The following is a 13,118-nucleotide window of genomic DNA, read 5'->3' as shown; positions in this document are numbered from 1 at the left end:
GGGGAAAAAAACAGTAGATTCCTCCTCCTTGCAAAACTGAGTCTCTTATATTTGAACTCACTAAAAACGGAAATAAATACAATTGAGGCAAGGGTATGGATAGAAACGTTCCTTTCAGTCCCTTACAAAAAGATATTCCCCGCGTTGGCTCCTCCATTGTGTTAAAAAATCATTAAAACCTTTTTCACAAATATTGTTAACAAGTTAAGTCGTGCAATTTGAAGCTAACACAATAGAATGATACATCGCTGGCGTTTGACTGTCATCAACAACTGTTGTGTGTGATTGCTCCTCCACTTTTGGTGTGCACATACAATGTGCTACTTCTCTTTGCATCTTGTTTTTACTTGTTTGCATTGTTAGGCTCTGAAATGTGATTATCATGTGGAAAAAAAAAGGTTTCATTCCATTCTCAGCTGAAAAGCAGGGCCTACATATTGTACCTATTTTTTCTGTGCAATTTAGCAAGTTTAAACAATGCTCTAGAAATGTCCGGCGGGCCGTATTGAACCGCCACTTAGCTAGAGAGGAGTGGAAAGTTCAACCACGAATATGCAATTATTGCTGCATTGTCGAAGACATGTTTCACCGCCAACGTGCAGTTGTCATGGAAACAAAGTTCATGAAATAATAAAAAAGAAAAATTTAATTGAAGCTGTCGATGGGGGTAAAGCTAAATTAAGTAACCAGTGCATTTATTCAGAGCAGACATAAGTTCATGAAACCATTCAGATTTTACAATAACAAAATAGCTTTTGTTAACACATTTAGTATTTAACATTTTTAAAAAGTTGACAGCAACAAAAAAATTATAGAACATTATAACAATATAGAAAGACTGCAATGCGAGCTCACCTCGCACCTCATTGCTAGCAATGATAGCTGCATTACTCCAAATTGTAAACGTCGCCGTGTAGAGACAGAAATTATATTGCCATGAAAATGAGATGCATTTAACTATCTTGTTTGATTAATAAAGGAACAATGTATAGACCTGTTTTATATGAAACTATCAATACATTACTTCTTTGTTGCATAAAGCAGAAATGAAATTAAAACTTGACGCTCTGCCTGGGCGGGGTACCTCCCTAATATAATGGTATGCGAAACACTGCAAGATTCCACTTTTTCTGTTCATTAGAGTCAAGAAGCACAGCTTTTCACAAGGCAGTAATCCATTCTAAATAATTGCTAATCCCATATAGCAGAGGTAGGGAACCTATGGCTCTAGAGCCAAATGTGGCTCTTTTGATGACTGCGTCTGGCTCTCAAATACATCTTACCTGACATTGCTTTACATGATAAGTAATGAATAATTCCGCTGGTAATCACAGTGTCAAAAATAACGTTCAAAATATAAAACATTCTCATGCATTTTCATCCATCCATCCGGTTTCTACCGCACCTGTTCAAGAAGTCGCATTAATGGTAAGAAGTATTTTATTTATTTTTGGTTAGCCTCAGAATAACAATGTTATTAAAAAGTATAAGAAACTTATTATACTCTAAAAATGTTGGTCTTTTTTAAAAATGCACGCATATAGTTGTATTCAGTGTTAAAAAATAAATAAATGACATGGCTCTCACGGAAATACTTTAAAAAAATATTTGGCTTGTATGGCTCTCTCAGCCAAAAAGGTTCCCAACCCCTGCCATATAGGAAGTGTGACGTAACGACATAAAAAGAGTTGTATGGAGAGTCAGATCTCCACATGAACTTTTACAATTTCAATTCATGATTGTAACTTCCCAGTAACACTGTTTACGCTATATATTATAACAATGTAATGGACAATATTTATAATATTATATTAGTAAGACAGTTTTAAATGAACAATTGGGCATGAGAGGAATGTGTCCTTTTTGGTGACAATTGTTTCCCTCTGCAGTGATAGACTGTCTATGTCAAGGGCCCCTAAACTTTTTGACTCAGGGCCCACATTGGGTTAAAAGAACGTGGCCAGGCTATATATTTGTGTGTGCATACATATATATTATAAATACATAAACATTTAAATATACACAGTATATCATCATAAATATATAAAATATGTATTTCAATACATACAGTATATTTAAAAAAACCAATATATATATATATATGAAATATACTATATCTATATAAAATTAACCATATATATATATATATATATATATATATATATATATATATATGTAGGTGTGGGAAAAAATCACAAGACTACTTCATCTCTACAGATCTGTTTCATGAGGGGTTCCCTCAATCATCAGGAGATTTTAATGGAAGCATTCACATACAATGGTTTATATAGAGCACAGAGTGGGTGGGTACAGGCAGGCGTAGGGTGTGGTGATTGGCTCATGTGTTACCTAGGAGGTGTTTCCGTCTATGGTGGCATGTTGAAATGATTTCACTGCGCTTGTTGAGGGATGATAGATCTGGATGATATATAATAAACAGTTTCTCTTTTAAGCATAGGTTGCATCTTTTATTACCACTGTTGTAAGGTGTGCTGGATGCAAGAATTTGCCATGTTATTGAATATTCAACATTATTGTCTTTGAGGTTCCAAATGTGTTTGCTGAGTTCTGTAGAATTCTGCAAAGTCTGGTTTCTAAAGGAGGCGTTGTGATTATTCCATCTTGTTTTGAACGCTCCTTCGGTTAATCCTACGTACGTGTCGGATGTGTTAATGTCCTTGCGTATTACCTTTGCTTGGTAAACGACTGATGTCTGTAAGCACCTTCCGTTGAGAGGGCAATCAGGTTTCTTGCGACAGTTAAATTCATTATTGGTTTCAGAGTCGTTTAGTGTGGGGGTAGGCAGTCCTTTTGCAATTGCTTTGTTGTGGTTTGAAATGATTTGTTGCATGTTATTCATACAGCTGTAGCTCAATTTAATGTTGTTCTTGTTGAATATTTTTCTTAGGGTGTTGCCTTTGGGGAAGTGTTTGTCGATCAGAGTGAGGAACTTGCGGCCGATGTTGGTTGAGACGTCTTTGCTGAATGGCGGATAGTACCAGATGATGTTGTTTCGTTTTCTGCTCTTTTTTGGTTGGTTTCCTGGAGTGGGTTCATAGGTGAGGGTGAAGTTGTATCCGCTTTCATCAAGTGCTTTCTGGTACGGGGGGGTTGCTTGGTCGAATTCAGCTTTGCTGGATGACAGCATCGATAGCCTTTTAATAATTCCGGTAGGTATTCTTTTCGTGGTGGTGGGTGGGTGGTTGCTGTCATGGTGCACGTATTGGAGTGTTGTGTTGGGTTTCGTGAATGGTTGGTAGCTGTTATTTCTCAGGTTGAAAGTGACGTCGAGGAAGTTGACGGTTTGCTTGTTGGCTTCAATCGTGATCCGTAGGCCGTTTTCTTTGAAGATTTGGCATATGCGCTTCTTGGTGTTCTCGCTGCTCCTTGGCGAGGCGCGGCACACTGCCAGTCCGTCATCACGGTAAATACCAAGGTTCAGGTTGAGGCTAGCAAGCTGGGAGAGGAGGAAACTCCCAACGATTTCGCACGTTTCTGCTCTGTCAAAACTCCCCATAGTAACGTCAAATGTTGAATTGTTCTTTTTTTGCCATGGTGTACTGTTGTGGATGAGTATGGAGTTCTTTGCGTGGATGATGATGTTTCTTTCGTTGCCTGTGGTTGAGTCGTAGTCCGAGGCGAAGTTTAGTGCTTGGGTCAGTAGGTCTTGCGTGATGGAAGGGTAAAATTCTTCGATGTCGAAGGAGATAAAGTTGTGTTGTTGTTTGTCTTGGATGTTGTTGAACCATTTGATTACTGCTGCTGTATTTCTCCATTGGTTGAGTGGTGTTTTGTCCTTGATTTTTGCGTTGATTCTGTCCAGGATTATTTTGCTGATTTTTCCTATTTCGGATTTAGTTGGGTTTATTAGTCGGCATGTTGGGTTATTTGCGAAGTTGGGTTTGTGGTCCTTCAATGTGATGAAGGCTTCTTTGTTGGCTGTGGCGTCCACCCTGTCCTCAATGTCCAGTTCGGTTGCGATCCCAACACTTTACAGAACATCCACCTGGAAAACAAGCGGATCGCAACCGAACTGGACATTGAGGACAGGGTGGACGCCACAGCCAACAAAGAAGCCTTCATCACATTGAAGGACCACAAACCCAACTTCGCAAATAACCCAACATGCCGACTAATAAACCCAACTAAATCCGAAATAGGAAAAATCAGCAAAATAATCCTGGACAGAATCAACGCAAAAATCAAGGACAAAACACCACTCAACCAATGGAGAAATACAGCAGCAGTAATCAAATGGTTCAACAACATCCAAGACAAACAACAACACAACTTTATCTCCTTCGACATCGAAGAATTTTACCCTTCCATCACGCAAGACCTACTGACCCAAGCACTAAACTTCGCCTCGGACTACGACTCAATCACAGGCAACGAAAGAAACATCATCATCCACGCAAAGAACTCCATACTCATCCACAACAGTACACCATGGCAAAAAAAGAACAATTCAACATTTGACGTTACTATGGGGAGTTTTGACGGAGCAGAAACGTGCGAAATCGTTGGGAGTTTCCTCCTCTCCCAGCTTGCTAGCCTCAACCTGAACCTTGGTATTTACCGTGATGACGGACTGGCAGTGTGCCGCGCCTCGCCAAGGAGCAGCGAGAACACCAAGAAGCGCATATGCCAAATCTTCCAAGAAAACGGCCTACGGATCACGATTGAAGCCAACAAGCAAACCGTCAATTTCCTCGACGTCACTTTCAACCTGAGAAATAACAGCTACCAACCATTCACGAAACCCAACACAACACTCCAATACGTGCACCATAACAGCAACCACCCACCCACCACCACGAAAAGAATACCTACCGGAATTAATAAAAGGCTATCGATGCTGTCATCCAGCAAAGCTGAATTCGACCAAGCAACCCCCCCGTACCAGAAAGCACTTGATGAAAGCGGATACAACTTCACCCTCACCTATGAACCCACTCCAGGAAACCAACCAAAAAAGAGCAGAAAACGAAACAACATCATCTGTTACAATCCGCCATTCAGCAAAGACGTCTCAACCAACATCGGCCGCAAGTTCCTCACTCTGATCGACAAACACTTCCCCAAAGGCAACACCCTAAGAAAAATATTCAACAAGAACAACATTAAATTGAGCTACAGCTGTATGAATAACATGCAACAAATCATTTCAAACCACAACAAAGCAATTGCAAAAGGACTGCCTACCCCCACACTAAACGACTCTGAAACCAATAATGAATGTAACTGTCGCAAGAAACCTGATTGCCCTCTCAACGGAAGGTGCTTACAGACATCAGTCGTTTACCAAGCAAAGGTAATACGCAAGGACATTAACACATCCGACACGTACGTAGGATTAACCGAAGGAGCGTTCAAAACAAGATGGAATAATCACAACGCCTCCTTTAGAAACCAGACTTTGCGGAATTCTACAGAACTCAGCAAACACATTTGGAACCTCAAAGACAATAATGTTGAATATTCAATAACATGGCAAATTCTTGCATCCAGCACACCTTACAACAGTGGTAATAAAAGATGCAACCTATGCTTAAAAGAGAAACTGTTTATTATATATCATCCAGATCTATCATCCCTCAACAAGCGCAGTGAAATCATTTCAACATGCCGCCATAGACGGAAAAACCTCCTAGGTAACACATGAGCCAATCACCACACCCTACGCCTGCCTGTACCCACCCACTCTGTGCTCTATATAAACCATTGTATGTGAATGCTTCCATTAAAATCTCCTGATGATTGAGGGAACCACTCATGAAACAGATCTGTAGAGATGAAGTAGTCTTGTGATTTTTTCCCACACCTACATATTGCGCTCTACCACGGTATCGAGCACTATTCTCCGGATAATCCAATCAAGACATATATATATATATATATATATATATATATATATATATATATATATATATATATATATATATATATAGTACATATACAAGTATAAGTAAGCAAACAAAGGCTCCTAATTTAGCTGCTGACATATGCAGTAACAAATTGTGTCATTTTCCATTCTATTAGTTTGTCAAAATTATTAAGGACAAGCTGTAAAAGAATGAATTATTAATCTACTTGTTCATTTTCTGTTATTATCTGGTTATTTTCTCTTTTAACATGTTCTAGCTACACTTCTGTTAACATGTAATAATCACTTATTTTTCTGTTGTTTGGATGCTTTACATTAGTTTTGGATGATACCACAAATTTAGGTATCAATCTGATACCAAGTAGTTACAGGATCCTATATTGGTCATATTCAAAGTCCTCATGTGTCCAGGGACATATTTCCTGAGTTTATAAACATAATTTAAATTTTCAAAAAATAGAATAATTATTTTGTGAAGCTAAAAAATATCAAAACAAATATAATAGTAGTATTGATATGCTCCTGTATTTTGTATCATTACAGTGGATGGTAGGTGTAGATCCACCAATGGCGTTTGTTTACATTATGCCGACGGTGAGATATTGTATCCTCCTTCAGTGTGTAGTGACGCATATTTAGCTATTCCTTGTCCTGCAGGGATGATACTTGTAAGAAACGTATTCTATTTGACGCCGTGGACATGAGGACTAGTGATTTAGAAATAGCTAAAACCCTGCCGACAGCGGAGGGACGTTAGCCGCTAGCAAGCTAGCCATACCTTAAAACACCTCTTCCTGAGGGCGTTTCAGTGTTATAGCTTCACCTTTAACGTTAGGTTTTAAGCCAAAATGCGTCTGTTGTCTCTTTTCTGTCTTCAAACTGTGTCTATTTGTAAGTACTCCGTGATAGTGCGCTGCCAAACATGATCCTCTGCTAGTAAACCAGCATTGACGTGACGACGATGGGGGTGCGGGAGATGGGGGCCCGGTACTTTTTAGAGGTGGTATATATGCGGTACTATACTAATACCGGTTATATGTATATGTAAATCCATCCATCCATTTTCTACCGCTTGTCCCTTTTGGGGACAAGCTGCATTCGGGCGGTAGGCAGGGTACACCCTGGACAAGTCGCCACCTCATCACAGGGCCAACACAGATAGACAGACAACATTCACACTCACATTCACACACTAGGGCCAATTTAGTTTTGCCAATCAACCTATCCCCAGGTGCATGTCTTTGGAAGTGGGAGGAAGCCGGAGTACCCGGAGGGAACCCACGCAGTCACGGGGAGAACATGCAAACTCCACACAGAAAGATCCCGAGCCCGGGATTGAACTCAGGACTACTCAGGACCTTCGTATTGTGAGGGAGATGCACTGACCCCTCTACCACCGTGATGCCTATGTAACGTCTGTGTGGCATGGTGGCTGCCAAAGTTGATTCCCTCGTGGATGCGTCGAAACGTGAACACAGCAAGGTAAGGTTTAACAGATTTATTTAACAAAAAGGGAGCTCTGAACCAAAACACTGGAGCTAAGAAAAGGGTAAACAAAAGACGCTAGCATGAAAGCTAGGATGTACAAAGAGACAAACTAAAATGGCACGAAGGCACACTAACAGGAAAAATAATACATCAGCATGTGAGCTGGAATAAACAAATGTGAAGCGTGTAAGCCCGCGAGAATAATGAGAAATTGCATGTGAGCAAAATGAGCGTAGCAGACGAGGAGCAGGTGAAACTAATGTGTAACCATGGAAACGAACAAAACAGGAACTAAGCAGGTGGGAAGACGGAGTGATACAAAAACTGGAAGAATTTTCAGATCGCCACAATAATATGTGGCGATCTGAAAAGCGGATCTTAACAGCATATATATATATATATATACATGTATATATATATATATATATATATATATATAATTTGGGACTTCCAGAGGCCAAGATTGTGGACGCTACGCCCACGGCCATAGTTTGGCAACCCCTGGTCTGTGTGTTGTATAAATGGTCTTACCTTCATAAGAACAGATTCACTGAGCTTTTCTCTGTTGACTATCTTGACAGCAACCTTCTGGTATGTGACACAGTGGACGCCCAACTTGACAAGACCTGCAAAACACATAGCACAATAAACTGAGCTTAAGAAACAGCATCTTCTTATATTAGCGCGTATGGACACTGGCACCAACTACAGCACGGATTCAAACACGCGGCCTGCGAGATGAGTTGGCCAAGTGTAAAATTGAGCTGCATTTTTTAATTGAAGAAACTGCCGTTCTGAATGTCTCCACTATATGTCGGAAAAGCAATTCTGTTAGGCAAGCAAATCGGGGGGAGCAAGTATACCAGGCAAGATGTACACGGTAAAGCGGGGCTGCGACTCCTCCCCCTCGACCCGACGTAAAAACAACCAGGAGTAAAATAAACAATTGGTAACCCCACTTAAAATGCTGCATGAGACACTGCACATTGATATAGTTCTGTGAAAATGATTGTCTTCTGTTCAAATTTATAGAAAGTGAACAGTGGAAATGAAAAATTAGGTAGTTGACACAAAATAGTTTTTATTTATGCTTTATTTCTTTTATTCAATTCTAGATGGGATGTGACTTAAAGTTTAATTGTTTTGTAGTTACACTGATATTAAGTCTAAATTCAATGTGTTCGTCATGGTGTTTTTTGAAAGGGCACCAATTTTTTTCTCAGAATTTTCAACTAACTTGAAATGTTTTGTCAAAAGGATTATTTGTGATATGTACATATTCAGAAAGTGGGGGGCAGGGTTGAGGTGGGTGGGGTTGGAGGGGGGGGGGGTGTTTGGTGGTAGCGGGGGTGTATATTGTAGTGTCCCGGAAGAGTTAGTGCTGCAAGGGGTTCTGGGTATTTGTTCTGTTGCGTTTATGTTGCGTTACGGTGCAAATGTTCTCGCGAAATGTGTTTGTCATTCTTGTTTGGTGTGGGTTCACATTGTGGCACATATTTGTAACAGTGTTAAAGTTGTTTATACGGCCTCATTCAGTGTGACCTGTATGGCTGCTGACCAAGTATGCTTTGCATTCACTTATGTGTGTGTAAAAGCCGCACATGGATTGTGACTAGGGCCGGCTCGATGTTTGTACTGAGGAAAAGCGGACAGGACGACAAGTTGTAGAGGATGCTAAATGCAGTGCCTTTATGTCACGCCCCCAATAATGTTGGCCGGGTGGAAATCCGGAGAAATTCAGGAGAATGGTTACCTCGGGAGATTTTTGGGAGGAGCACTGACATTCAGGAGTCTCCTGGGAAAATCGGGAGGGTTGGAAAGTATGACTTAAGGATATAATATATCCTCATTACCTATAGCAGGAGTCACCAAACTTTTCGAGCCTGTGACAACTATCTTTTATATTCATATATATTAAGGCTGCGAATCTTTGGCTGTCCCACGATTCGATTCAATATCGATTCTTGGGGACACAATTCGATAATATATCGATTTTTTTGATTCGATTCGAGTCTCGATTCAAAAACGATATTTTTTCGAATCAAAACGATTCTGTATTCATTCAATACATAGGATTTCAGCTGGATCTACCCCAATGCAAGCAGAGTAGTAGATAGAAAAAAAAACAAAGCTTTTATAATTGTAAAGGACAATGTTTTATCAACTGATTGTAATAATGTAAATTTGTTTTAACTATTAAACGAACCAAAAATATGACTTATTTTATCTTTGTGAAAATATTTGACACAGTGTGTTGTCAAGCTTATGAAATGCGATGCAAGTGTAAGCCACTGTGACACTATTGTTCTTTTTTTTATTTTTATAAATGTCTAATGATAAAGTCAATGAGGGATTTTTAATCACTGCTATGCTGAAATTATAACTAATATTTTTTAAAAAGGAGAATCAATTCTGAATTGCACAACGTATTCGATTCAATTCGTATTCGAATCGATTTTTTCCCACACCCCTAATATATATATACATATATATATTTTTTTAGTATATATACCTACATGTAAATGTATCCATATTTATATATTTTTTTATATATATATACATACCTACCTATACATGGGCAGAGGTGGGTAGTAACGCGCTACATTTACTCCGTTACATCTACTTGAGTAACTTTTGGGATAAATTGTACTTCTAAGAGCAGTTTTTATGCAACATACTTTTACTTTTACTTGAGTATATTTATAGAGAAGAAACGCTACTTTTACTCCGCTCCATTTATCTGCAATCAGGTCGCTAATCGCAACTTTTTTTTGTTTTATCTATCTGTTAATGCACGCTTTGTTTGTTTTGATTTTGTCAGACACGCATTCAAAGTAGGATCTACACATGCCTGCGTTTCACCAATCACATGCAGTCACTGGCGACGTTGGACCAATCAAACAGAGCCAGGTGGTCACGTGACCGTCACACGTAGAACCCGACATGTTGAAAAACTTATTGGGGTGTTACCATTTAGTGGTCAACTGTACGGAATATGTACTGTACTGTGCAATCTACTAATAAAAGTTTCAATCAATCAACCAATCAATCAAAAGTGTAAAGGAAAAAAGACACTTTTTATTTCAACCATACTTCCCGTCAAAAGCCTAAAGACTGATCGCACAGTTCTTTCTTCACAATAAAAGTGCCGCTCCATCGCGCCTGCGCTAACAAAATAAGAGTCTCCGAAAGCCGGCGCAAACAAGCTAGCAAGCTACAGAGTTTGCCGCCAATGTATTTCTTGTAAAGTGTATACAAACGAATATGGAAGCTGGACTAATAAGATGCCAAAAACCAACGACTTTCATGATGTATTAGACAGGAAGGAGGAACTTTTATTTTCCTCCATTTGAAAACCTGGACGTTATCAGCACTATACTGTCTGATTCCAATCAATGCAAGTCATCAGAATCAGGTAATACACCAACTTTTATTCTTGTCTTCATGAAAGATAGGAATCTATATGTTAAACATGCATGTATATTCATTAAAACACCTTTAACATGTGAACAAAAACGCCAAAATAAATAAATATAAATTATATACTGTATATATAAATGTATATATATATATACACATATGATATGTGTGTATGTATATGTATATGTGTATATATATATATATATATATATATATATATATATATATATATATATATATATATATATATATATATATATATATATATCATATGTGTGTGTATGTATATGTATATATGAGGTAGATCACCTCGACTTGATTAACGTTGAAAAACTTATTGGGGTGTTACCATTTAGTGGTCAATTGTACGGAATATGTACTGTTACTGCAATCTACTAATACAAGTTTCAATCAATCAATCAATCAATCAGTCAATCAATGCCTACTGAGCCTATGGTGCTGTTAAGTTATTGTGGCTCAATTTGCCTTAATTTTTTATTTTATTTTAATGTATTATTATTTAATATATAATATTGTTTTAGTTGCTTAAGAGATATTCCTGGCTCTGAATTTGCTCATTGCTATTTTTATGTTTTTGTGCATTATTTGTTGCCGTAATCATTAAACGAACAGGTTACTCATCAGTTACTCAGTACTTGAGTAGTTTTTTCACAAAATACTTTTTACTTTTACTCAAGTAAATATTTGGGTGACTATTCCTTACTTTTACTTGAGTAATACATCTCTAAAGTAACAGTACTCTTACTTGAGTACAATTTCTGGCTACTCTACCCACCTCTGTACATGGGCTATTATTAGAAAGAGGCGTTTAATTCTCAAAATGGGCTCAGACCCTGGGCGGCTATTAGGACATGGGCGGTTATTTGCCCAAGGGCGTTTACTTGGTAATATACAGTGTATACATATATATATATATATATATATATATATATACATACTCACTTGGGACTCCCAAGTGAGTATCCAATCACAGGTCAAGTAAATATCAGGGCCAGCTAGAAGGCCTTACTGACAACAACTCGTGATCGGATTGGCTATCGCAACTGTCTATCAACTCTATGTTCACTTACAGTGCACAGATGCAGTGCATCATTGATTCTGAAGGCCCCAGGCAGATTCCGTACAGAATACCAACATAAACTAGCTGAAAACTTTAACCTAAAAACAACAGCATTGGAAGGAGCGTAATATGACATGAAGAGAATATGAATACTTTTAGATATTTAGGGAAAGTAAATTAAAGATTACTTTTATCTTTAATTATGACCATGATTTTTGATTATGTTAGACCAGCAGAGAAGGCCTTGTGGGCCCTGACGGCACACCACTGTGCACACACACACACACACACATATACAGTTAGTTTTGATTTGTTTTGTGTTTTGCTTTAAAAGATCAAGCTTAGTGTTGTTATTATTGGATGATGTCAACATTTGGTTTTACTTTTCATTGTACTTCTTGCTGTTTTCCCAATTTTTGTACGTGTTGTTTTTTTTTGCAATGTTCTTACAGCCAATGACAAACGGACCACGGATGGCCCCTGTGCTGCACTTTGGGCATCCCAGCTGTAGAAGCTAACTGTTTATGGCCACTTTAGGCTTAGTGCCGTAGTATATTTGTTCATCGTATGGGCACAAATAAGTCACATTGTTGTCTTACGTCAGCACCGGAAGTAGTAAAGTCAGCTGTTGACCTGGCAGGTTTTCCTGTGTATGAGATAAAGAGGGGATAAACGGGGAAGTCCTTCTTTGCTGCCACCTTGTTTTATCATACATTACTGCCTTTGCACATGTTAATGTTTACTTTTGTATTTAAAAATCAACACTAAATCCATACTTTGGAGCAATGTTCACGGACTCTATTATTTAGTTTGTTAGGTTGATGGAAGAGTTGTTCGATATTGGATGCTAGAAAATCACAGTTTTGTTGCAGCTTGATGATTTTTGTGCATGTCATGAGATGCACGTTTGCAAGACGAGCGGGTGAAGTGTACCACAGTGCTCGAGGGGGTGTAGCCGCGGTGTCGAGAGCCGAGGGATGAGAGGCGGAAGAGAGGTGAGGCGTGCAGGCGTGTTCAGGGGTTAAGATGCATGCCTGCTGGCAAGACTGTTGGCCACTCCCCGGGTGGGTGTGTCACTGATATTAATAGATATTTATTTTTCTAATATTTTTGCGATCGACCTGTAGGGTCCCAAAGATCGACTGGTCAATCGCGATTGACGGGTTAGCAACTCCTGACCTATGGTCTTTTGTGTAAACCCTTTGTTTGCATTTGTTTGTTTGACATTATGGGTGAAGACAG

The 13,118-nt window shown here is 38.8% G+C and overlaps 1 protein-coding gene across 3 annotated transcripts in view; it reads right to left on the bottom strand.

Annotated features, from left to right (window-relative positions):
- The window catches only part of LOC133541067 (serine/threonine-protein kinase BRSK2-like), a 194,491-nt gene that overhangs the window by 86,904 nt on the left and 94,469 nt on the right, over nt 1-13,118 (bottom strand). For all 3 annotated transcript variants that reach the window (XM_061884149.1, XM_061884157.1, XM_061884164.1), the window contains exon 2: nt 7,907-8,001. In XM_061884149.1, coding sequence (XP_061740133.1) covers nt 7,907-8,001 — 95 coding nt within the window. The remainder of the gene's footprint in view (nt 1-7,906; nt 8,002-13,118) is intronic.

This window comes from Nerophis ophidion, linkage group LG02 (genome assembly GCF_033978795.1).
Source record: "Nerophis ophidion isolate RoL-2023_Sa linkage group LG02, RoL_Noph_v1.0, whole genome shotgun sequence".
NCBI lineage: Eukaryota > Metazoa > Chordata > Actinopteri > Syngnathiformes > Syngnathidae > Nerophis > Nerophis ophidion.
This window is presented reverse-complemented; position numbering and strand designations above follow the sequence as displayed.